The sequence below is a fragment of the Chlamydotis macqueenii genome, chromosome 2, assembly GCF_036417535.1.
Source record: "Chlamydotis macqueenii isolate bChlMac1 chromosome 2, bChlMac1.mat, whole genome shotgun sequence".
Classification (NCBI taxonomy): domain Eukaryota; kingdom Metazoa; phylum Chordata; class Aves; order Otidiformes; family Otididae; genus Chlamydotis; species Chlamydotis macqueenii.
The window spans coordinates 13,938,204-13,964,247 of record NC_141557.1 but is presented as its reverse complement, the minus strand read 5'-3'; the positions used below and the strand labels follow the sequence as shown (position 1 = coordinate 13,964,247).

The following is a 26,044-nucleotide window of genomic DNA, read 5'->3' as shown; positions in this document are numbered from 1 at the left end:
TACAATAAAATATATTGCACCTAACTCAAATTACTTCTCCAGATAGGGTTCTGAGTTGCCCAAACAGTTGTATCAATGTAACTATGGGGGTGGGAATGAGATGCCAGGGGCAGCTGGGGCTGCTTAAACTGACATTGCTGTTTCAGTTACACTTTCAACTTCTCTTTACAGAACTTCCCACTTTGCCTACCAAAGCCAAAAAAACAGTTAAAAAGTAACTGCTGCTGAATTGGTGATACTTGCTTGAATCTGCAAGACATCAGGTTGGATATTTCAGGTTAGAGAGAAAAGACGACCCAGGCAGTCACTCTGATGGCAGCAAAGTGCCTGCATTTTAAATTTATGTTCAGTATGATCTTATGTAAATTATCACTTTCATAAAGGATCCTGTCCTGTGTCATCTCTTATGGATCACTTTTGGTCTTAGCATTTGAAATTAAATTTGTTCATATCGGGGACTGATACCAATATAACTAGAATCATTTTAGTTAAAGCAATGCACTTCTGTGGCAAAGGCCATTTTGGCCTCAGCTAACCTCAGCCCTGCCACAGTAAGAACGCAACGCTTCCTCTTCATTGCCTTCCTCTTCCAGCCCACCAGCTTCAGTAAGCCACGTCAAGAGCTGAAGCTGGTGAGTCTTTATATCCCCAAAGACTAAATCCCTTTGGCAGTTTGCTCACTCCTCTGGTACGCTTCATTAAATTGTCAGAGAGAAGAGGTATAAATAGTAATAAATTCTTAGTTAAACATTTCAAAGCTGCTTATGACTTACTTGAAAAGTGATAGAAAATAACCGCTTTTCCAAATCCACACTGTAAGAGTTCCATGGAACTTTTCAGCTTGTTTATCACTCCAGTGCTTTCTGTTATTTAACACACTCATTCGGAATTTCTTCCCGTTTGTAGTCAGACTTCTAACTCCAAAAATATTTTTGAGGTGCTACTGGTATCACAACAGGTACTTTTGGCTTTTTGAGTATACTAAACAAAGACAGAATTTCTTCCAAAGCCTTCAGCAGAGTTATTCTTGATAGTTTGACACTTGCCTGCTCATTTGATTATCTTATTATTCTATCAAATATTTTCTAATTGTCCGGCAGTTTTCTAATAAAGCACATCTTTTGATGAATGGGCATAATAATTTTGTACCGAATGGGTTAGCTGTCAAACCAGAAGGTTATTAATTGTGGGGAGATAAATTCCTATTTTAAACCCTGAAAAGACACATAAAATGTATGCAAACAGAAAGAGGGAAACAGAACTCAAAACAGGAAGGGGGTGTTGTTCAGTATTTCAACAAAGGAAATGTAGGATGAAAACTGAAAACTTACATAAACAACGGGGACTTTAAAAATTTTGTATTATTTGCACTAGATTGTGATTTTGATAATACAAATAATCATAACCCAGTGATATTTATTGTGTTAAATAACTTCTGCAAGGCAAATTAACAACTTAAATTAAAAAACCTTTGCAAATAAATCTAATTCATCTTTCACAAAGTCAAAGATTTATTTGTTTTTTTTTTTTAAACACAGGAAATCAATATCTAGGTTCTCTTCATTCCATGAATAAGACTGAATATTTGACCTGCATGGACATACTACCAATCCTGACACACACATCCTCCAATTCTTCAGTCACAATGAGTCATGTGAAATTAACTTAGGTTTTTCGTTCTTATTTAGCACACTATTGAATAGTTTCTCACAGAAAAAAAAATACGTAAAAATGGGTAAATACATTACGTAACTTCAGAATATACACAATGTATAGGCATGTTATTTAAAATATACTGTAGTATGATCCCTTCTAACACTACTTTGTGAAATACTGACCAAGTTAAGACATATGATGTTAAAAAATCACTAGTAATAGAGCATTTACGGCATTTTAATATTATTAAAACTGAGAATATGGACCTTATACTTCCTGGAACAAGAAACGCTCCGCGATACGGTACAAAGCAAACATGACTCATGACATTTGAACATATCCTGTGGCAAAGCAGGAAACACGCACGTAGCTCCCGGTCGTTATCTCTTTTCAACTCCTGATTTATTTAGCTGAATACATACACAACGAAGTGTCATACTTGAAAAGGAAAAACACGCAGTATTAGGAATAACGAATGTAAGGAATGTGCTTTCAGCGAACACAGAGTTTAAAAGCGAGCTGCGAGCGCTGGCTCCACGGGGCGGCCTTGCTGCCGGTTGTCCCGCCGTCGCTGCCTGCCGGGCCCTCAGCACCGGCACCGCCAAGGGGACAACCGGCGGTTTGTGCGGCGCCCCCTTCCCCGCGGACGGCCCCGGGAAAGCGCCAGCCTGGCCTGGCTTGGGCTGTGCGGGGAGGCCGCTCCGCCGAGGGCCGGCGCGACCCAGCCAACCGCCCTTATCGGCGGCGGCCGGCCGGCCGGCACGGCGAGCGGCCGGCACCGCGCCCCTGCTATCGCACGCCTCGAGCGCAAGCCGCATCCGGGGAGCGGGGCCGCCACTCTGACCGCCGCGGAGAACGCCGCGTCCAGACCCGCGGAGCCGCCCGACACCCCCAGCTACCGCCTGCCTCCGCTCAACCGGCAGGAGGAGCCCGCTGGGCCTCCCCCTCCCCCCGCGGCAAAGGCCCATCCCGCTCCCAGACCGGCAGGCTCGTCCCGTCGCTCAGCCAATGAGAGGCGCTGCCGGCAGCCCCGCGGCGGCGGTTGGCCAGCCCGCCAGCCGTTGGGCGCCCCGTAGCCAATCGGCGGGGCCGCCTAAGTCCCGGCTCCTCCTCCTTCCGCGGCCCCTGGGGCTGGGAGTCGCCGCAGACGCCATTTCCTCAGCGCCCCCGCGGCGGCGCGGCTGCATCAGCGCTGACGTGAGACCGACGTGCGGCTCCGCCCGGCCCAATCCCCCCCACCCCCTGTGACGGGGGCAGCACGTACGGGGCGGCGGGTGAGTGCGGGAGGGGGCGGGGACACGTGTGCGCGCAGCCCGACCCCCTGCGGGCCGGCAGCGGGGGAGCGCAGAGGGCAGCGGCCGGCCCGAGCAGCGCGGAGGGGCCGGGAGGGGAGGGGGGCGCTGTGCCGCTCGGCTCAGCCCCTGCCGCCGGGAGCGCGCACGAGGGGGCGGAGGCGCGTCCCCGCCGGCGGCCGGGAGCGCGCCGCTGTCAGGGAGGGCTGCGCAGGGCCCGGCCGCCTCGCCCGCCCGGCACGGCTGTTGTCGGGCGGCCCGGAGGCGTCTTCGCAGGCTGAGAAGGAGGCCGTGAAGAGCGCCCTGCTCCCTACGGCCCGGGAGCCGAGGTGTCCGCTGGGCTCCGGCTGCCCCGCCTTCGGAGCGAGGGAGACCGGCTGGACTCGGCGGCCCGGCGAGGGAGGGGGCGGGCAGCGTGTCTGCCCGCTGCAGTCAGACGGCCCCGGGACGGGAGCTCCCTGTGGCCTCCGGGGTGCTGCCCCCGCCGCCGGCGGCGTGCCTGGGCCGAGGGAAAAGCACTGGCCGCGGCGGGTAGGCCGTGGTGCCTGGTGGCTTTTCCCCCGAAATCCGGTAGGCCCGGTTACGTCCTTGCCCGTAGGGTTTTCCGAACTGGGATAGGAAAACATGGGAGAGGAGCACAGTGGGCTTCGTCAGTCCTACATCTTACTTCAGGTTTGAGGGTTTTGTCTGCAGCCACCACTGCCGTGTCAGCATTTTACTTTGTGCTGGCTGGAGCAGCCTGGCTTGTAGCAGTTAAATGATGCCACAGGTACTGACACTGAAATGGTCCTCTTACCTGTTTAGGGGCTGGTTGGACTCTTCTAAAGGGGCACCATGTGTCCTCTTCACAGCAAGCTCAGCACTGTCTTGTCTGGATTATTGAGGTGGCAGATGCAGAGTGATGGGTAGCATGCTTGTGCTTACAGTAATGGCAGGTCAGGTTTTAATATTTTTTTTTTTTTTTAACGATTTTATTAAGACACTCTAGGAAAAAGAGGGTGGGGAAGAAAGCAAGGAAACACATTAGAGTTTAGTAGACACAAGAAAGCTAGCATTTTCCTGATACTGGAAGCTTAACAGAAACATAACGCTTTCAGAATCTGGTCTGTTGAACTGTTGCTCATTTTACACAGGGGAGGTCAAATGTGTCCTATAGTCACAGGATACCTTGCCAGTTGGTGTGCTTCACAAAGCAGTGTAGTAAGACAGGTTGTAAACTTCATAACTGAAAACGCAACACTCTTCTGAAACTAGTGGATTCTGAGAGTTTTCACACTCACCATGGGGTCAATGATAAATGCAAAATAGGTGTTTGTAAATTCACATCCTTGCTTTCTAGTAACTTCCCTGTGAATAAAAGCCTTCAAAGAGATTTGGAGCAAGGGCTGAAACATATTCCTTAGCCTCTTACAATTTCCTTTGAAATAAGCCACCTTTGTAAGCAGTCTCTGATGTATAAAGTGTTGTTGAAATAAATAAGTTGTCTTTAAAATGTCTCTGGGTATTTAATTAGACAGTCACACATTTCCAGTTATGCAAAATACAGAACCAATTTGCTTATGCAGTTTAATTTCACCAACAGACGTTAAATATTTATATTAATATTCAGTGATGTAATTGAAAAACAAACAGCAGTATTGGGCGTAGTGAAAGGATTTTTTGGTGCTCTTTATTACACAAGAACACATATTGAGAGGGGTGCTATCCTTAACCTTTTATCTATGGACAAAAATATAGAAGGTTCACACCTTTAGCTGTAAATTACTACCAATTTTCTAGGTCACCTGGGCAATATTTTCCTTTAGCTGATGCTGTCTGTCAGTATTGTACTGTCAGGGATGCTGCTGCTACCAGCTGAGGAAGCTTTTGATGTGTACTACATACATCTTCTTAGTCAGTGTTTACCTGCCACTGACCTACTCTACCCTAGTCTCAGTGACCACAGTAAACAGAAATTTGAGAGTTTATGAGAGTGCACTGAAGACAGTGACAACCTGGCCTGGCCTGTGAAATTGAGACGTTTCTTAGTATGCGTGGTCTTGACCTGTGCACAGGCCCACATGAAGTGACATGGCCCTGTGTGGCTGTACCACTTCTAACCCTGGGGGCTCAAATGACTGCAACTGACCTTCAGCTGCAAGTTTAGTAATCTCCTATGGTTGTATCTACTGAAAATTCCTAATCTTGTAACATGTCTGAATTATGATACCAGTGTGCTACGTTAGTATTTTTCTTATTGAAATTTTATGCCAAAAAAACTAGTATATCTTTTAAAAATACTTATGTCCTGTGTTATTTTTGTTTTGGTTTTGTAGGCTATAGTTAGGTCTTTATATTTGGTGGGCATTTTTAGTCCAGTCTCCGTTTACAAACACACTTGAATTACCTGGTTGTCAAAAAGAAGTGGATTTTAGCTTATCTGGAAAGAGTATTTTGCTGTGTTCTAGGGTAACAGTTGCATTTTATGGCAGTTAAAAAAAAAAAAAAAGCTAAATAAAAGTAGTATACAAATTTTCAGATTTTACTCTACTTTGCTACAGGCAGTCATGTAGAAATCAGAATATACACAATTGTAGATTGAAAACCTATTTAAATTCTTGAGTTTTTCCTGTCTGTCATGTCTTAATTACATTTGTCATTTCACTGACGTGTATAATACTTGCTATTTTTTTTCTGATTTAACATAGATAATCTGAAAAATACAGTCTTTTCTCTTTCCTGTATTTTGTAAAATACTGGGAATAACTTTTTATTAGATTTTCTGCTGCACTGGTGCTCTTTTCATAGCTATTTGCTAACTTAGTTACTGGAGCACAGCAGATGAAAAGACTTTGGGAGAAAAATCCTGATAAAGTACTGAACATAAATGATTTTGTAATAGTTTTCTGCAGTATGTGAGGAATTAAGCTAAAATGTAGACACAGAACACTGTTTTTTCACAACATGAAGAATGGCTCTTGCCAGGTACAATTTCTATGGAATGCATGTAGTGGGAATAAAAATACTTGGGGTTTTTTTCCAGCAGTAGATTATCTGTGACAGATGGCTTTGGATAAGAAAATACTTCAAGGCCTGTATAAAGTGAATTAATTCTGACTATATCCGCATATTTAGGAAGAGACTGCAATTAATATGTTGCCAATATTTATGCGTTATTTAATCTTCCTTGGTGTGTGAACTGTTCTGAAGCTTATGAGGGCATTCTTACATTAACCAGATAGAGCTTTTGTGTTTGAGACGCTATGGATGGGCCTAGTCTACTAGAAAGGAAGATTTTTTTTTTTTCCCTACTTTTTTATTCTTATTGTTATATTGAATGCATATACAAAACCAGAATGATTTAATAAGATAAACATATTCTTATGGAAAAATATGGTGGAAAGCTTGGTGAAAATGTTCTTCTCAGAGTTGCTCAACTTTGCTGAATTTCAGTAGATCTTTAATTAGATTCTATCTAGAGAAAAAGATAATTAGTGGTAACTAACAAGACAGGAATGTAGGAAGATTTTAGATGGAAAATGTCTCCTTATGAATCTAATCTGAGTTGATACTGGCATAGAGTACGTAACTTCTGTTGGCAGAGATACTAATGTTAACCCATAAAATCTTGATTCGTGTAGAGCTTGGCTACCAATAGCCGTAGTGCTGTTAAGTCTGATCAGTAGAATACGATTGGAAGAATACAAGCTAGAAATATGGTGCTCTGCATCATTTGACTGGATTCCTTTTCATATTTTCATACCTCTATTCTAGGCAAAAAGGGTGATTTTTAAAAAAAAGTTATTTATTCTCCTTGAAGATTGTGGGATATTTTCTAAAATAGTGCCGTAAAAGGAGTTGAGTTTACATGTAGTTTGATTTAATGTGGTTAACTTTTAACATGTGAGACTAAATTTGGGAGCCTTAGAGTCAGGTGCATAGCAGATTTCCTTCACCGTCTCTTCCAACTCTCAGGGGAAGACCTGGGGAGAAACTGTAGTAACTGTCAGCCAGTTGGCATAGTTGAACTTTGAGTTCAGACAGGCTTGCCATTCCATAGTTACAGTTACTGAACCCGAGGAAGTGAGTTTTGCTGCCTGTTAAATCCCACAACTATAGCACGTCTTCCTTTTGCAGCCTCAATTCTTTGTGTAAGGTGTAGGTGGGAGGGTACCCTCGGGGCATCCTGCCTGCCTGCTCCTACCTGACCCTATCCTGTCTCTGTTTTGTTTGTAAACTGACCCGTTGCTATAACAACGTTTGTGACATCACCTGTTCAATGTTGCACCTTGTTGTGCAGGGTTTGTTAGGAGAGAAGGAGCTGAAGAGAACCTCGCTTTTGTTTTAAAACACACATCTTCCATTATGATTAAGTGTGCCAGGAAATATAAAAAACCAGCTGTCAGGTAATTGCATTTTCATATATTTGGAAGCTTTCTTTATGGAGGTTAAAATCATAGTTTAACTGAGGGTCAGGGAGTTGCTTATTCTATGAAACTTACCTTACTTTAAAACCTGCAGAATGAGAAGAATCGTTTTGCGGGTCTTAAGCCGTGAGTAGTTTAAAGACAATTCAAGCACAGATCCCAGCTGGGGGTTGGTATCTCAGAAGGTTCGAGAAGGCTGTAGCAGCACATGGCTGCTGGTCAACTTGATCCTCGTCTGGTGGGAAACGTGAGGCAGGAGGGACCTGCTGCAGGCAGTGCTGGTGGGCTGCTCCGGAGCGCTGCGCTCCCAGTACTGCTGTCGATACTGCGCTCTACCCTGGGACTCTGTGCTTGTCCCACCCCTGAGAACCATTTCCAGAACTGCCCCTCCTTGCAGCTTTATAAAGTACTTGCTTTAGAGATCCTAGCTGTATGAATTAATATTTTAATAGGGGGAATGGGAAGAAAATACTTCAGTTAATCTGCTAGTTTTGAGAGAAATCTATTTATTTTCTGTTAGTTGTCTGCTCCAAATGTAAAATAGTCTGAAACTGCTGTTTTCGCCCTAGAGGCCTGATATACCACCCCCTGCTGCATTATTTAGATGTGAATGTACTTACTTTTAGACAGATGACCATGGAAATGGTTGAATCGCAACAGGATGACAATGCAGTGGATTCTGTGCCAGAGAGAGATGCTGGACACCCTCAGAATCAGACAGGCCGAAGTCAGATTTCTGCAAGATCTGAGGTAAGTTGAAATGTGGAAAGATGAGAAGAATCAATGAAGAATCAGTGATATTTGGAACTGCTATGATTTTTATGTTAGCAATTTGTGTGGAGTTCTCATGTTCTGTAAGTCTTGTTATTAAATAGGAAAAATATAGCAAAGGTATACTGAAACTTATGCCTGTGGTATTTAACAGAGGGCTAGTGTAACATCAGATCTGTTAAAAGGTAACACTTTTAGGAGACTGGGCTTTTCAGAGTGATCAGTAGGCACTTTTTTTTTTTTCCCCACATTTCCAAGCTGATTATGTTTGTTATGGAGATGGGGTTAGGGTCTTAAAGAGTTAGGCTGGCTGCAAGATCAAACACAGCTAAAACATGTGTTGTATAACAAAAGATGAAGAATCAATAAAAATAACCATAGTTCCAGATTTTGTACAGAACTTGTTTCATTGTCTTGCAAGTACATTTTAAATGTATTTTTGTTTTGTTTCATCCCTATGCATCCAATGACAGTGTCTGGAGTTCTAAAAATATTCTTTACATGTTCTGTATGGTAGTCGTACCTGGATTCTTCTTTGGTAATTAATGGATACAAGATTACGTAATAATAATCCTCAAACATGAATGAAATCCACTGAAACGTTCAGTGCTTGAGAGAAACAATGTTCTTGCCAGTACTAAGTTTCATAGCTTCAGGAAGCTATATAGACCCCTCAGAAGGATCTTCAAAAAGCCTTTGTGAAATAAAGGCACTGATTTTAAAAAACATCTAACTTTCAATGATAAAGAAATTCTGTAAGAAGTTACTCAGTAAGATTTGTTGCCATGTATTTGGTATGTTAAATACTTGATTTACATTACAGGTATACTTGCAAGACAATGCAGCTGCTTTTTGTTGGGTCTTCTGACACAAAGTAGACCACAAAATATTTATGAATGCTTATTTGTTGAGTTTGTTACATATGGCATTTGTTGTGGTTTTGATACCTGCAGCACTGGGAATACTGTTTGTTGTTGGGTTTTTTTTATTTTTCTCTAAGAATGGAACATGAAACTGAGAATTTTATTTGATTTGCTCTGTTGATGTCATCCCCTAATTTCTTCTTTCCTTGATAGTTCAGTTCCAATTTTGTGTTTTAACTTCATAGCATGATTTACGTGTAAAATGTATTGGCTTATGCAGTAGTCTCTGAAGAAAATACCTGGGAATTCTGTCATTTGTGATTTTTAATGTTGAACTGGAGACAAAGCTGTTGCTGATGCTGTAGGAGGGCTTCTGCCAGGTCCCCTTCTGATATTTATCAGCACTTAATGTTTGAGTACTGTGTGTGAAGGTGCAGCCGTACTGGGCATGGGCCTCAGGTCTTTCAGTTAAAACGAGTAACTCTGAAGTGCTGATGGATTTCGGTCAACTAGCACTGAACCAAAAGCACTTCAGTTTGAAGGCTCAGGATAACAGTCCGGAGCTTACATCAGGGAGTCTCTCTTTTTGGTCAGATGGCCTACAGAGCCGTCCAGAAAAGTGGGCTTGATGCAACTGTGCCACTTCTGCAAAACAGGGAGAGGCGGAGAGGCCCAGCCGCCTGGGCCGCCGGGCAGGGCTGCGGGCCCGGCCCGCCCGCTCCCCTCCGGGCCGCTTCCCGGGCCTGCGGGCCGCGCGCCGCCCTCCTGCCTGGGGCGGCTGGAGTCCGCGCCCGCCCCTCGGCGCCTGGAGGCTGAACTGCCACCGCCTTTCTGCCGGTAAAACGGGCCCCCACAGAAAGCTTTCTGCTGAAAGGCCTGGGTGTGACATTTCTTAGCTTAAGATGAGGAGGACTTCACCTTACCTTCCTGCCTGGCAGGGAACGAAGGTGAGGGTTAGAGGTGGACGTTGCGAGGTCAACCCCTCCACGAGGCAGGGACCTCATCTGGGACCTCTCCCGTCTGCTTTTGCTGATAGGGGATAGGAAACTCGGTCGGGGTGTTTCTGAGGAATTTGTGGCCGTGCTGCTGGTCCGGTGGCGTCTGTGTATTTTAACTGTTACTGAAGGCACAATAGCTCCTTCTCTCTCTTTGGCCTCTGGAGGAGTGCAGTTAAGAGACGACAAGCACTTAAAGTGACTGAAATTTACCTTGCGCTGACTTCCAGTCATCTCTCCTACTAATTTTCTTGCAAATGTGCAGAAATGTGAGAAAAGAATGACTTGGTTCTTACTGAGAGGTAAAAAGTCACTGAAATGGAGGACTCATTTTTTGACATCTCTGTGACTTTTTTGTTTAAACAAATATTTGTCTGGAAAAAAAAAGCCAACCTTGGATTTGTTCGGTCAGAAGTAAAGCATTTCAAAACACCATCTTTTAATACTTGATTTGTAGTTTTCTGTGTATTATCAAAGAATCACAGAATGGTTGAGGTTGGCAAGGACCTCTTGAGATCATCTAGTCCAAGCCCTCTGTGCAAGCAGGGTCAGCCAGAGCAGGTTGCCCCAGACTGTATCCAGTTGGGTTGTCAGTATCTGCAAGGATGGAGTCTCCACAACCTCTCTGGGCACCTGTGCTAGTATTTGACTGCCCTCTCAGTAAAAAATGGGCGTTTTTTTTTATGTTCAGGTGGAATTTTGTGGTTTTTAATTTTGCGCATTTTAATTTAATTATTACTTTGGCCGGGGAATGACTAGCAAAATTTTGAGGGATACAACTGCATAGGAGGTTGGGGGTTTCATGCGGGTTTTTGCGGGTTTGTTTTTCCTCTCCTCTGGAGTACAGGCTTTTTAAAAAAGTATCTTCCATTTAGTTTCAAAAAGGCAGACAAGGTATTCAATAAGATGATACTCTCTAGAGGGTAGACATTGTTTTGTGCTGAAGCATTCTTCATGTCTTCTCTGTAGGGAGGGAGGGGAAACATTGAGAATGTCTCAGGTGGAGCGCTGTGGTGTGGGATAACCTCCAATGCTGAGGAAAATCTATTATTAGTAGAGAAAATATAGTATTTTTTTTCCCTATCTTGTGTAATAGATACTGCTGTATACTCCTGCAAATTTTTAGTGACAAAAGTAAGGTAACTTATTCTGCAAGACCAAAAATTAATAAATTAGAAACTAACAAAAATGAGATGCATCTTTCATCTATAGAGGCAAAATAGACAATTTCTGTCTTTGAGTGGTTATTTTAAAAATAAAATTAATTAGTGTAGAATAAGATCATATTTATAGTTGAATTTATTGCATCCTTTACTTTCAGCCAGTTAATGAATTGACATGGTATTGTTTTGGTGATCTAGCCATCCAAAGAATTAGGTAAGAAAATATTAATTTTTTTAAATTTTGGTGATTGTCTCTAGAAGCTATTGGAAGAGTACAGGGCTCTTGTACAGAAGCTTGACGCCTTTTCTTCAGGATGGAAAATGTTTCTTTTCTGCAAGGTGGAATATCTCTCAACCTATTTTGAGATGGGCTCCATGGGTTCTGTCTCATGTGCGCAGATTTTATATTCATACATATAGGGCTGTTCTTAAAAGGAAGTTAATTTGGATTGAAATATTCTGATGTTGATAATAGTAAAACTTGTATCTTGGATAGTGAATATCTGCATTGATATTTAAAGAGAAATTAGATGTTCCTTTTGCAGAATTTCTAGATGCCATATTGCATTCTGTGTTGCCCTGTGTTCTGCTATGCTAAATATAACTATAAAAATGTAAGAGCAATGTACTTAGATCTTTTTCAGATTTAATAAAAATACTTTAAGTTGTGGGTAGTGTTTTTTGTTGTTGTTGTTTGGTTTTTTAACTCATATCCCTGATGGGTTCTTCTTTGAATCACTTTTTGTAAACTTTGTCATGTTCTGTCTATCACTAGAGCTGTCTACTGGTTTAATCTGAGATACCATCAATTGAGCCCTTGGTGCTGGCCCTGAACTAGACGTGGGCCAGGATTTATTATGCGAGAACTGCTATCAGAGAGAGCAGAGGGAGTTTTCCAGAGCCTGGAGTACATAGCCATTGCAAGCTGGGACTGCTCAAGTTTAGCACTTACGGGGTATTCTCCTTCTGGGCTCTCAGCATCAAACTTTGTTTTAAATCTTGCTCCCAACAGATTAAGCCCTGTAGAAGTTCGCCAGGCTGTTGTAAATATAACTCTAAAACCAGACTACCAAATAGAAGTCCAGGACGTTTAGCGAAGTTGATGTTAGAGCATTGTAAACCTGCAGCCTCGTCACCACTTCTTGCTTCCTCAAGAGTATGCTGTTGTCAAATGGCTGAAACCAGCCTAACCTTGTCTTCCTAAAAACTATATGCTTCTCTTTTGCCATTAGCTTTGGAATTGACCAAAACTTCCCTGTCTTTAGCTTTTCCTCATAGAGGTTACTTTGTGCCTGCGTGTGGTGAGTCCTTTGCTCTTTTATTTACCTTGTCTTTTCCTGAAGTACTTTTCACTTTATTTCTGGAGTCCTTACAGCGTTTAGATTCTACAGCAGGGACAGAAATCAGATGGAGCTGTGCACTGTGTACTTCATTTCAGCATTTCAGGTATGAGAGTTTGAATGTGAATGTAACCTCTGTAGTACTCTGTAAGGGCAAGTTATCTGACCTTGGGTGCCGAGAGTGTATACATCCACAGTATAATTTTTGAGATGGACGATGCATCTTGAAGTCAGATAACGGATGAATAACCTCTTTCTCTGAAAGAATGCGTGCCTTCATATGAAGATAGTTCATGATCTTTTTTTGCTGGCTACTTTTCTCTTTCTTCTTGGAAGAAGGAGCACGTATATTTCCAAACGTATAAAGTATGGAACCATACTGCTGTGATGAAATGCGTGGTTGATATTTGTTGGATCTATTAGACTTGGCTGTTGCAAACATAAGAAGATAGAGCCCCAAAGGACATTACAACATCTGAAGTCTATTTGTCATTGCCAGGGACATAACGCTTGCACCATTTAACCAGATGCTTAATGTGTTAAGCTTCCCCACACCTTCTATGTTCCCGAGTTGCTTCTGTGGATTGTTTTCAGTCATTGTACCAGACAGCCCTTGAAGTAATGATGTTAAAGGTAGCATTGCTCATCACTGATGTCAGTGATTTTTTTTAGCCAAGTCTGTTTCAGTCAGCATTTATGCATGATAATGCCAAAAGGTTTTAGCATCTCGGTTAACACAGAAATATTAAATTTGAAAACAATACAAAGGAAAATGTGAATTGAAATTGTCTTAATTTCTAATATTTATAAAAGAGACACAGAATATGAAGTTGGAAAAATTTTTTTTTTTTTCAATCTTAGTTGTAGAAAACAAGCCTAATACAAAAGAGTCACAGACATTTTAGAGTTCATAGGTTACACATTGTGTAACCTTCAGATATTTGTGGAAACTCAGCAGTGATCAAATAAAATTGAGCTATTTAAAACAGATATAGATGAACAAACATATCACTTTTGGTTTGATCCAGTTTTAAAATAGTACCGTATTTTCTTCCCTTAACTCTAGCCCCCATTTAGTCATGTGTCTGAATTAGTGGGAACAAAACAATTTCTCCTGTAATATTGTAAACTTTAGTGTTATAAAAAAAGAGTATTAGCTGAGTGTGGATTTTTTTTTTCTTTAGTTGTTATACTGAATAAGGAGCTTTTAAATGAATGTAGTGTTTCTTAGACTTTTGTACTGGATTACTTCCTGATTATATGTGCCTGACCCACTGTGTACTAAAAACAAACTCATAAACTGTTCACCCTGTACTGTTTGGTGTGTGTTGTATTCAGAAAGTTCTTTCTAATATACAGATTGTTGTATCAGAATGCAGCTCTCACAAAGGTAGCAGTAGATCAAAAGGTTTGGTCAAATTGCCTTTGTAATGTTTTGAAAAGTTAGCATGCTTTGTAAACATTTAGACTGCTCCATGATCTTTCTTTGAAGCTTGGGTTTAGGGTTATGTCAACTTTGACACAAAATAGATCATACTCTTCAGATCTTTGAGACTTTCTAAAGCTCAAACTCAAATATCTATTTCTGAAAAATTTTTTTTTTTTTATAAATTAGGAAGAAGTTTTGTGTGTCCTGTTTACATATTGCCATTTAAGGAACGATTGTTTCAATTTCAGGGTTACAAATACCCTTAATTATTCTATTTTCTGAAAAGCTGTTGTTACCTGTAACAATTGAACAATTACCTAGTGAATGTTGACAAGATCCTGTCTCTGTTTCCTAGAAACGTTGTTTCTTCAAGATAATTTGAGCCAACATCTGGTCTTTTTGATAGTAGTGCGTCTTAATTGTAGTTAAAATTTCTCTCTTGCCTTGATAAAGGAATGTTTCCCAGACAAGGAATGGTTTTTGGATCAGGAATCATAGAATAGTTTGAGTTGGAAGGGACCTTAAAAGGCCATCTAGTCCAACTCCCCTGCAAGGGAGAGCCAGATGAGGTTGCTCAGAGCCCACACCAACCTGGCCTTGAACATTCCCAGGGATGGGGCCTCCGCTACCTCTCTGGGCAACCTGTTACAGTGTTCCAGCACCCTCAGTGTTAAAAATTCCTTGCTTATGTCTAGTCTGAATCTACCCTCTTTTAGTTTAAAACAATTACCCCTTGTCCTATTGCTACAGGCCCTGCTAAAAAGTTTGTCCCAGTCTTTCTTATAAGTCCCCTTTAGGTACCAAAAGGCTGCAATAAGGTCTCCTCAGAGCCTCCTCTTCTCCAGGCTGAACAACTCCAACTCTTTCAGGCTTTCTTCATAGGAGAAGTGCTCCAGCCCTCTGATCCATCTCTGTGGCCCTCCTCTGGACCCTCTCCAACAGGTCCATGTCCTCCTTATGTCGGGGGCTCCAGAGCTGGACGCAGTACTCCAGGTGGGGTCTCAGGAGAGCGGAGTAGAGAGGCAGAATCACCTCCCTCGACCTGCTGGCCACGCTTCTTTTGATGCAGCCCAGGATGCGGTTGGCTTTCTGGGCTGCGAGTGCACACTGCTAGCTTGTGTTGAGCTTCCTGTCCACCAGTACCCTCAAGTCCTTTTCCTCAGGGGTGCTCACAATCCATTCTCCACTTGAATGAAAGCGTCTTTAATATTTGGAATTAAAAAAAACCACTTCAGTGTGAATACAGAAAAATACAAAACTTTTTTAAACTTTTTTTTGCTTATATTCAGCATTCATCATGTTTTTCATCTCACTGTCATAACTTTTTACCTTTACTGCTTATACCAGATACCTTTTGGGGGTGAGAACCAAGCTAGGAAGGGAATAATCCCAGAATTTTAGACACGAGTGTGGGTTTATTCTTGTACATGCCGAATATAGAAATAAGGTTTTTAAATGCAGTTGACATTGTAAAACACAATATCTTTTTATCATACGATTTATGTTAGTCATCCTCTTCCTTCTCTTAGAGATGTTTCATTACATAGAACTTGAGATCAGTCAGTGTTTTCCCTTTGCCTTCACTATTTGTTTCTGTTAATAGACTTAATGGTAATACTTATGATCTGTAATTACTTACAATAAATATTGAACTATTTCTTAGCCTATAGGTCTTTAACTGTTTCTTAACCCATTCATGCTCAGTACTGATGGTGGAGAGCTGAGGGCTGGGGAAAGCTGTGCATGCTCTAAAATGTCATCAGAAAGAAAGGATCAGATTATTCCTGAACAGAACACTTTCTTCAGCTGTGCTAGGCTTAAGGAAGATACGGTTGTTCTTTAGTCTTGTTGTTCTATCAAAGCACTGATACACTCCAACTCTGTTTTTATCAATTTATAAATATGTATATAAAAGAGGATTTATTTTAAAACAATTTACAAATTATGCATTGCTTTATTTAACAATTTCTTTGCTATCTGAAAAGTTCTTATGTCTTTTGAGACATCTATCTGAAAAACTTAAGATCAAACTAAAGTTCTTGCTTAACAAAAAAAGCAAAACCAAAGCAATTCTGGATTACTTTTTAAATTTTTTATTTTCCTGATTAAGAACATTCTGCCCTATATGTTGTTGCAGAAGCACACTGTTTTAGTGAATATTGATATTTTTTGTTACATTTCTTGAGGTTCTTCCTAACCTTCATCATAGCAACAGCAGATTCAGTGTATGATAGCTTCGGGTTTTTTTTAATTGAAAAGAATACATGAAGTCTCTGGAGGGGAAAAAAAAAAAAAAAGAAACATTTGCAATTTGACAGGGGACAGTTTTAAGCTTTCCATACCATTTGTAAAGATACACATGAAACTTTTACTAGTAAAATTTGTTTGTTTCGTTGTGTGATAATTACACACATCTAAGCTATTTTAGAAATGGCATCAAACCCAGTTTGTTTTAGTATCACTTCTGAAAGCATTTGCTGACATCTTAAGGCATGTTACTTAAACATGATGATTGTAATTTTTGCAGGTTTCTGTAGATGCATCAAGTGCTGGAAGAGGATCTCTAGCTGTAACTGTAGTGCAGTTGACTTCTGGTCAAAATGTTCATGTCCAGGGTGTCATTCAAGCCACACAGCCCTCAGTCATTCAGTCACCACACATGCGAGCTGTCCAGGTTAGCTCTTTTATTGTTACATTTTCATGGATATTTGGTGCCTCATAACTCTTTCCCCCAGCCCCATCTTCAGTTTCTCTTCATTCTTACCAGTGCTGCAGGATTTACTCGTATAGTGCGTGAAACTGGGACGGGGGGAAGGTTGCAAACTGCCAGCCAGTAGCAGCTCTACAAGCATAGTGTAGTGATTCCTTAATGCTTCCTGTTTATCTTTTAAGAAATTGTGTATTGGAACCCTGAACTTACGCAACAGTAAGCTTGTGTAATAACGTGGCCTTACTTTAGCGTATCTTGCAGTTTTTCTGGTTTGTTAAATTTTATGAATATATTTCTAATGAGACTATGAACTCATAAGTTTGCAAGTATCCCATACTATATTTTTGGAGAGCATCTGCATGTAATGGAAGTAAATGTATTATAGTCAAATGATTCTTTGTTGTTTTTAGCAGGCTCTGTTAGAGCATCTGGTATTGCTTTTTTGTGCGTGTGGATATGTAAAGACCAAAAATAAGGGCAGACTCGAAAGAAACCTTTATTTGGCAAGTCTTCACGTGTTTAAAGTTGATGTTAAAAAACAGGGACCAATGCAAAATCCTTAAGAGTTTCCAGAGCTTTTAAACAGTGGAAAAAAAAAAAACTAGAGAGAATGAACTTGTAGTTTTTAAAATAACTTGGCCTCTCATTGGTGTTTTCCTTGTAGGTAAGAATGCCTTTGCTCTAGTTTTCTTAAAATCTGATTGTGAAGTGTTAACTGAATTCCTTTTTGCAAATAGAATTGATATCTCTGATAAGAGAGGCTACACACCTGTTATGTGTGAACTATTTTACCTGTGGTCTTTGCAACATGTTAAGGAAAAGACGTATTGTCAGGCTTCTTGAGAAGCCACCTTTGATGTTTGAGACTTCTTTGTAGCTTTCAAGCATAATAAATTAAAAAAAAAGGAAGTATGATTTATCTTAGAGGTTAGAGAATAGTAATAAAACCATGGCCAGATACCGAATATTTTATTTGTAAGTAGTAGATGTAGATGATGAGACCTGGTGAGGTTTTGAAATTCTAGATCACTGTTGAAACAGGTGCAGTAGATGGCGAGAGACTTGGGGTTGGTCAAACCAGAATATTCAAAATAAGTACTTTTTAAATGGAATTCTTTCTAACTGTAATTTACCAGAATTAACTTTATCAGGTAAGCATATTACAGTAATTCCCAGTTTCTGTCACTGCTTTTCTTAACTCAATATAGTCAGGATATACATGCAAAAAAAGAGGACTTGCTCCAAAGTCAGAAGGAAGAATTTCTCTGGAATCTCTTGCTAGCTGCTGCTGTGTCATCTTAGGGGAGTGGAAGTCAACTGTTTGTCGTATTGAGTGAACTCTGGCTGTCTTCCCTTTCCCAAAGGACTAGAGACAGGAAAGCTGTGTCCTGGTTAATACTGACTAGTTACTTCCAGGGTTTTGCTTTGGTTTCATTTGAGCATTGTAATGGAAAATAAAGCGACTTTACAAGGAGGGCTTGAAGATACTGTGAAAGACTCCATTACAGAGGTTCTTTAATCCTTCTGTGGTCCTCTGAAATACTTTATCCTGCCAGGTGGCATTTCCTCCAGATCATTTGGCTTTAAATTGACATCCTATCTCAGCCAGACAGTGGGGAACTTGGGAAATGCTATCAGTTTAATTTAAAACAAAGAAAGTGTGTTGAAGGTAGATGTTAAAGCTTGCGTGACCTCTCCCTCAAACACCTGCAGCTTTAAACTGGAAAGTGTTCAAATTTTTTTTCTTGTAATGCTGTTGCTTTTGGGATGAAAAAAAAAGCTTGTCTATATCATCTTCCTTACTGTTTTGTTAATGTTGTTTTACTTGTAGGAAGGCTTGAAGTTCAGTTTGTTATTTGACTCTTCTACTTGCACCCCCCTGTAATGTATCAGGTATTGGCAGACTAACATGAGCTTGAAGTTAAATTTGTTCAAATGTGGAGCGGTGTGGTGAAGTTGAAGTCTGAACGATGTCCAGGAAAAAATGACAATGATTTTCCTTGGTTAGCATTGTGAGTGTGGCTTCTTGCTATTAGAACAAACTGAGATGTTAAATTTATCTCTTTGTCTCGATGAAAATTAGAACTTTTGAAATTTCTTAAAGAAAATGTCCCCTTCCAGATTAAAATGCTTAGATTGTCTTGAGATTTTCTTACCTTCTTCCCAAGTATGACTGTTTCTGACTTCTTTGGGCATCTTCCCAAGCTAGGAGTGGCTATTGGTAACTCTTAGTGGAATGGGAAAGTTTAAAGGCACTAAGGTCTTTTTTTTTTTTCCTGCTGTTTGTCCTGGGACAAATAGTTTTCCCCCCATCTGCCAGCAGAATGAGAGTACTGTTTTGAGGTAGGATGCCCAAGCTATCAGCTGTGTGATACTGTCTTAGTTTTGAAGGTTTATGCCATAGGCTTGAAGGGTGATCCACAAGCAGATCGCTGCAGGGCACTGGAGAGAAATGCCTTTCAGAAGATCTTTTTGCTGATCAGGATTGGTCCCCCCTGCAAAAGGATGAATACGAACTTCTTGAAGCTCTTGTATCTCTGCCAGTCAGCTCTGAAGTCTGGTTTGGAGCTATACATCTGTGGACATGCAGAAGTACATCTCATTATTTCTAGGTGGTCTTTTTTTCATTAGGCAGGTGTAGAGTTTTAATGACGTTTCCTACGTATTACTCAACAAAATGAGACTAAATTAAATATTCTTACACAGAACTGGAATGTAACAGAATTAACAAGTGAAGAGAGTTTCATTCTGCGATAACCTGTGCTTCTTTCAAGGTGTAGTTTTACAGGTTTGTGATGGGGTGACCCAGGCTTATAAATTTACAGAACCTTCCAGCCAAGTAATTTTCTGTTGCGGTTGTGCAGGTTTTGTTTCTAGCACCAAGCACTCAGGCCTGGCAGCTGCATTAGTTCTAGAGCTCTTCCTTGACTTCCCTGAGCTGCAGGGAAGCCTCCATTGCACTCAAGTCAAACACTTGAGCCTTCTTGTCACTTAACTCATGTTTGTTCAGTGTTAGCTTAACACAGCGCTTAGTCTGAAACTGCAGTCTAGTCTGTCGTTATGTGAAAAGGTAGTTTTCTGCACTAACCTTACTGTGCTGTTTCACTTTGGAAATCTTAACACCAATAGTTCTGAGCAGTTAAATGAATCAAGAAGGTAGTGTGTTTTCCTTGTTCAATAACCACTTTCAGTTCTGTGTAATAGGATACTTGCTGGTAAAGAGTGTGATTCAGCTGTAGGCCTTAATGTTGTCTTGGGTAATTTTACAAGAAAAAGAACCTATGAAAATACTGCCAATAAAGGTCTGAGAAAATAAGACTTTGTGGTTTTGTCAGGAGTTTCTAAAACTTGCACAGTATTGCTAAGCAATGTATTTGTATTTATGAATATGCGTTGGTAAGTGTAATAAATGTGTATGTTTAAATAAACTTATTTTCTAAATAGCTTTGATGTGGTTGTGAAGAGGCTTTTGTATTGTGTACTGTTAAATAAAGTGCATTAGTGCAGCATTCTGTATTTCAAATGTTTAATTTCACTTTAAAACCTAATTAAATTATATAATTCTATATTTAAAGAAATCTTCTGGCTTCAGTACTTTTTCTTGCTATCATTAACAAAAAAGTAACCTGGATTATTTTGATTTTTCTTTTTCAAATGGAAGATGTCATCTAACTGACTATGTGTTGCTAACCTCATAATTTGTGATTTGCTTTGGAAAAAGAAGTCTAAGATAACATGCTAAGTGATAAATAAGTGCACAAACTTCCTGTATGCAAACATGGAAGGAATTTTTTTAAATAATTTTTTTTACTCTACTCTGATGTCTTCTTTTTTATGAAGTTACGGATTTCAGAAACCTTGCTGTTGCAGGTAGCATCGATTGCAGATGAATCTGCAGAACCGGAAGGGATAATTGATTCTCAGAAACGTAGGGAAATACTTTCAAGAAGGCCTTCATACCGGTAAGGACTTTTTATTTAGCTTTTGCTGGTTTTTAAAGGCAGCTTATGTATTGCAGCAAAACTGTCTGATAAAAGCCAGTGACTTAGTTTTCTCATGGATATAGAATTTCAAATATATAAAATTATTTGCATTCTTTTTTTAGAAAAATTTTGAACGAACTCTCATCAGATGCTCCTGCAATACCGAAGATCGAAGAAGAGGAAAAGTCAGAAGATGAAGGAGCATCTTCTGGAATTTCTACAATGGCCATGCAAACCAGCCTGTATCATGCTAACACAGGGCAATACAGTATGTTTGCAAAGATATTCTGTGACGTTGCAAGACATATATAGGAACAACTTCATTTCTAAGAGTTCCATGAAGAAGTAGAGATATTGGGTTTTGGTAAAGAACAATGAGAGTTTCTGCATTTCTAAATAATTTCAATTTTAATATTTATTTTTTCTTAACGTGGGCATTATAGACTTCTAGTTTATCTTTTGTAATGTTTGTTGGTTGCTAGATTTAATCCTTCTAGAAGTCCTATGCATTAAAAATGTGGATGTGAGGCTGGGGTGAAATTAAAAATGTTGACACTTTTCTGTGAATGTTCAGTGTTATACATCATTGCAGTTTCAAATTACTGTGCTTTGCTATGTATTAGTGCCATTCATTACACGGAGTGACAATTAGTGAGAAATTATTTCTTACCTTTGAATTTTCTTTCTGAAGAGGATTATGTCTCTTCCTCTCCAACTGTCAAGTATGATCACTTTAACTACAGAATTAACCTAAATCATGGTCTCAAACATTTGATGTTCCATCCAAATGCAAGCTGAAAGTTAGAGTTACAGTTCTGTTCTATAGATTTATTTTATTCCTTCATTTATGTTAAGAACTTGCATAACTCACTTCCCATAGATTCTTTGGGCTTAATCATTTATCATCTAAGGGAAAACTTTCTAATAACTCTTTTTTTTCAAATATGTATTGAATAAAGCTTCAGTGCTACAGTGTTTGTTTTTTTTTTTTTTTTTTTTTTCATATCTCTTCATGTGTAGACACACTGAAAGCCAGCTATTTTTCCTTTGATACAATGATAGGAAAATTGCAAAGTAAATGTTGTGGGTTTTTTTCCCTGAAACAAGAGAACAGAGGAAGTTTATTAAAGTGTTGCAATGGCATATAAAAGAGGATAGAATGGCTCTGTAGTTGTATTCTAGTCACTCTTAGGATTTTTCAGTTATTTTTAAATTACGCAACTGAAGTAATTATCAATTCAGAGAAAGTAGAATTTGCTTATCATATTATCTACCCTTTCAGCATAGAAAGCAATTTTGCTTGGGCTCATAACCTGCTTTGCTTAGCCTTTCTATAAGGTACAGACATAAAGAAATGCCTGCTTCATGATGTCCAGCATCTGAAGTGCACTTTTCTGTGGATTTGTGGTCATTCTAAATGACAGTTATCCAGTACAGAATCTGGCAGTTATCCTTGACAAAATTAAATTATTTTCTTCAATTTTTAAATTATATCTTTAGATACTTATTAAATATTTTTTCATTGGCTTAGGTTTAGTTTAAAAAATATCTATTTACAGTTTCAAGGCTTAAAAAGAAGTGCTGTAGTGTCTCTACTGTGTTCTATGAGCCTTCAAACCTTTAAGATTTCTAAGAAATTAGGAGTTTATGTTTCTTAATTGTAGATTCCTGTAGGAAACCAGAGTTGTACTTGTACTAGCAGTGTCTTGCAGGCAATGATAATTGAGGATGTTTTAATTTGAACATAGCTATAAATCATAGTGACAAGGAGGCATATAAAAGAATAATGAAATCCACGACTTTTGCTTTCTTGTTCAATCAAATGTTTACTTCTGAAAAATCAAACAACAGAGAGCATCACCAGCAATGTGCTTGAATTAACAGAGTCCACAAAATATTAATTAAATCTCATTTGTCTTAATTTAAACTTGGCTTTCACATGAGCAAAGCATAGGAGATTTCTGGTTTATGCTGCTTTTTCTTTGAATAAGTTACATTCATAGCCTAAAACAGGTGTTGTATATTTAAGGTAATTTAACTTGTTAAATAGGTTCTCAGCCATAATGAGGCGTTGCTTCAGGATGCAATATCAGCTTTCGTAGATTCTGCTGATTCTGGATCAAAAACTTTGTTTTGAAAACTTAGTCTTCCTGGAAATGGTTTTTCTTACCCAATTGATTAGCTCATTAAATTGCCTTTTTTTTTTTTTTTTTTCTTTTTTTAAATTTAACTTTGTAAGTTAAAATATCACACATCTTTTGCTGCAGTGAAGTCTGTGTGTTCTCACTAATTCTGGTTAGGAATTACATCAAAATCTTTATTAGGATGCTGGTAATTACCCTTAAAGTCAATTGCTTGCTGGAAAAGTTAGGTTTCAAGTTGGATCCAAATGGTAGCAAGGGTAATAATTTCCTTGTAGTAGAGGGAGTCTTAACTTGAAACTTACCAAAGAGAGCTTAGAATCATAGAACAGTTTGGGTTGGAAGGGACCTTTAAAGGCCATCTAGTCCAACTCCCCTGCAAGGTGTAGCGACATCTTCAACCAGATCATGTTGCTCAGAGCCCCGTCCAACTTGACCTTAAATGTTTCCAGGGATGGAGCATCAACCACCTCTCTGAGCAACCTGTTCCAGTGTTCCACCACCCTCATTGTAAAACATTTTTTCCTTATATCAAGTCTGAATCTACCTCCCACTGTTTTGAAACCATTACCCCTTGTCCTATTGCTACAGGCCCTGCTAAAGAGTTTATCCCTGTCTTTCTCATAAGCCCACTTTAGGTACTGGAAGACCTATAAGGTCTCTCTGGAGCCTTCTTGAGCCTTCAACAGCTTGACTATTGACTTCTAGTCCTTACACATATAAGGCACACGTCTGCAGCATTTCTGAGCAGCTGTCCTGTTGGCTGCCTGCAATCCTCAGGAACTGCTGTCAGCTAAAATCAGGAACACTGTGTGGGAGTGCAGTATCTCCTGTGTTGATTTCAGTCTGGATATGATGCAGAAGATCCCTGCATGTATCTGTTTTACCTTTATGTCTCCTGTCAATAGCTCTTTACTTCTGCTTATCATTATTATGATCATTATCAGAGTACTCCTCTCTTCTTGGCCAGCATTGGATGTGAGGGTTCTCCTGTGTAGGCATCTAGCAGTTTATGCATAAAGCTTGTATGGTGTCCATGACAATGCAGAACTGGTGTCACTACACTGTAGTGTCACTACATCCATCTGTACTGTGCCCCGGTTTAAAACAGATATGTTACTACATTTACTGATTATTTTCTCTACTATTCTCTCTATTCCTGCATAGGAAAGGCAGTTTACTTGATAATTTTGACTGTTTATTGGTGTCTGGATATCTGGGGTGACTATTTCTGGAGGAACTTGATAAGTAAATTTTTTCTGAAAAACAAATATTTTTTTCCTGTTAGCAGTAGTGATGGCTGTTCTTTGCTTATTTTTTTACCAGCTATAACGATATGTTGCCATGGTTTTCACATATATTTTTCCTTAGAGCTTCCTGGCTCTGGCTTATGGAAGCAGACAGACTGACAGGTATGACCAACTAGGTAAAATGTCTTTCACAGTTACCTCCGTCAACATGTGTGTTATCTTTCTGTAAGGGGCATGGACAGTTTTGTGTAAGGAGATGTCTTGTGTATAAGCCTTGTAGCCTGATCTGACTACAAACCTACTCTGTTGGCTGTAGTTCAGTCGTGTTGGTTGTTGAATACTGGAAAAAAAAATGGTTTACCTCACCTGTGGTGGTAGTCTAACCGTAGAAGAGTTGTTTGTTCAGTTGGAGGGTGTGAATCAACCGCCCCACCCCTCATCCTTGCCTACTTGTGCATATCATGATGGTCTGTCTGAAACGATGCAGGCGAAATGAAAATTACTAGTTCTTTTGCCAACTGTTTGGGTTTTCTTGCTGTCTTAAGACAGGTTTTTAACAACTGGAGAATTAAGAAATCTTTTGGGAAAGACTAATGTTAGTTGCTCTTCCTAGTTTTGGAAGGGAAGGAAAGATCTGACTTTTCTGTATTACAGCTGTTGATCATACTCAGAGAATGGTGGTAGTATTGTCTCTAGTCCTAGCTAGAAGAGGAGATATCACTTACATCCACCTGTGTGATGTGCAACTTGAGGGACTGGGAAAGTCTTACACTCTTCATCAAAGGCCCAATTTCCAGTAGAGCTCGAGCACAACAGAAGTCTGTGCAGTGTTTGAGGTCAGGACAGTGAATGAGATGGGGCAGTGTGGTCTGGTAATATGGCAGGAGTCAATCCTCTAAGGGAGGGAGTTACTGGAGTTAATTCCCTCTTGTTTAGAAAGTACAGGATAGTGATCTGAATGAATAATTGCAGGACAGCTGTGACATAATTGTTTACCCAGGCTGAGTGTGGAGCCAAGAACATTGTACAATTATGTACTGATGGGTTTTTTGTTTTTTTTTTTTTTACAGCTCAGGAACCCAAACTGACTTTTTAATGTGGTATGGTACTGTGATGTAGACATACCAGTTTTGGTGCTAACTCTGAGAGGCAGAATTCAGCTGCATATAACTTTTCTGGGAGGTAGAGATGACAGATCCTGCTGGGAAGCTTGTGTGCTGCCGGAAACCTACTCTTGTCCTGGATCTCACGAACAAGAGGAGGCAATGATTTCTTTTTCTTGCTTCTCTTCCACTTTGCCCTGAAATGGGGCACTTTGGAGGCCAAACCAAAACAACATCTTGCTCATTTATCCCCTGGACTCCCACCCCCGTCTCCCTCACCAATGCCTTATGGAGCCTGTGTGCAGCACCCAGCTGGTTCCTACATTATGTGTTCCCCATTCTGAGGGTAGGACTGGAGGTTCATGCTGAACCCTGTTCCAGTATTGCAGATAGGGCTCAGTGCTTCATTCAGCATGAGAATTCCTTATTTTCCCCAAAAAGGAGCTAGTTTAGCTGCTAGGATTGGCCATCTTAGTAAATAATTCTACTACACCCTCAAAAAACTAGCTGAGCTTCTAGTAGATAGCTATCATTGTCTAATTTACTAATAACCATTTACTAATCAACTGTTAGTATTTCAGTGCTCTTTGAAGTGTTATTATTTGATGTTGCCCTTTCAAGATAACCTTCTATTGTCAAGAGAGAACATTTGAAGTCAACTATGTCCAAAACTCATATGGGTGTCTAAGAAATCATGTACTCAGATAACCAGAGATGAACTTTTAGGAATGTCATCAAATATTGTGAATTTGATAGTGAAATCAGAGGTGTTGGCAGTACTGAATCTGTGCTTATATGTGACTTTCGTATTAACTCAGACCACTTTAAGTACAATGACAATGATTGTAGTTTATATATCTTCTAGGGGAGAAGTAAGTTTGTTACTTCTTGGAAACTGGGTTCTCATCTATAAGTGTCAAGATTATTTTAATTAACAGAAGA

At 40.0% G+C, this 26,044-nt stretch overlaps 1 protein-coding gene across 6 annotated transcripts in view; it reads left to right on the top strand.

Moving 5' to 3' along the window:
- The first annotated feature begins 2,409 nt into the window (after nt 1-2,409).
- The window catches only part of CREM (cAMP responsive element modulator), a 36,018-nt gene continuing 12,383 nt past the window's right edge, over nt 2,410-26,044 (top strand). For 3 of the 6 annotated variants that reach the window (XR_015257811.1, XM_086741948.1, XM_086741950.1), the window contains exons 1-5: nt 2,410-2,930; nt 7,981-8,104; nt 16,443-16,589; nt 20,496-20,587; nt 20,731-20,876. Coding sequence is in view for 4 of the 6 variants with exons in the window: in XM_086741948.1 (XP_086598074.1) it covers nt 7,985-8,104; nt 16,443-16,589; nt 20,496-20,587; nt 20,731-20,876 (505 nt within the window). In the remaining 2 variants the exon portion in view is untranslated. Of the gene's footprint in view, nt 2,931-7,980; nt 8,105-16,442; nt 16,590-20,495; nt 20,588-20,730; nt 20,877-26,044 lie in introns of those variants that run through there. The other 3 variants (XM_086741949.1, XM_086741951.1, XM_086741953.1) reach the window with 3 other exon arrangements.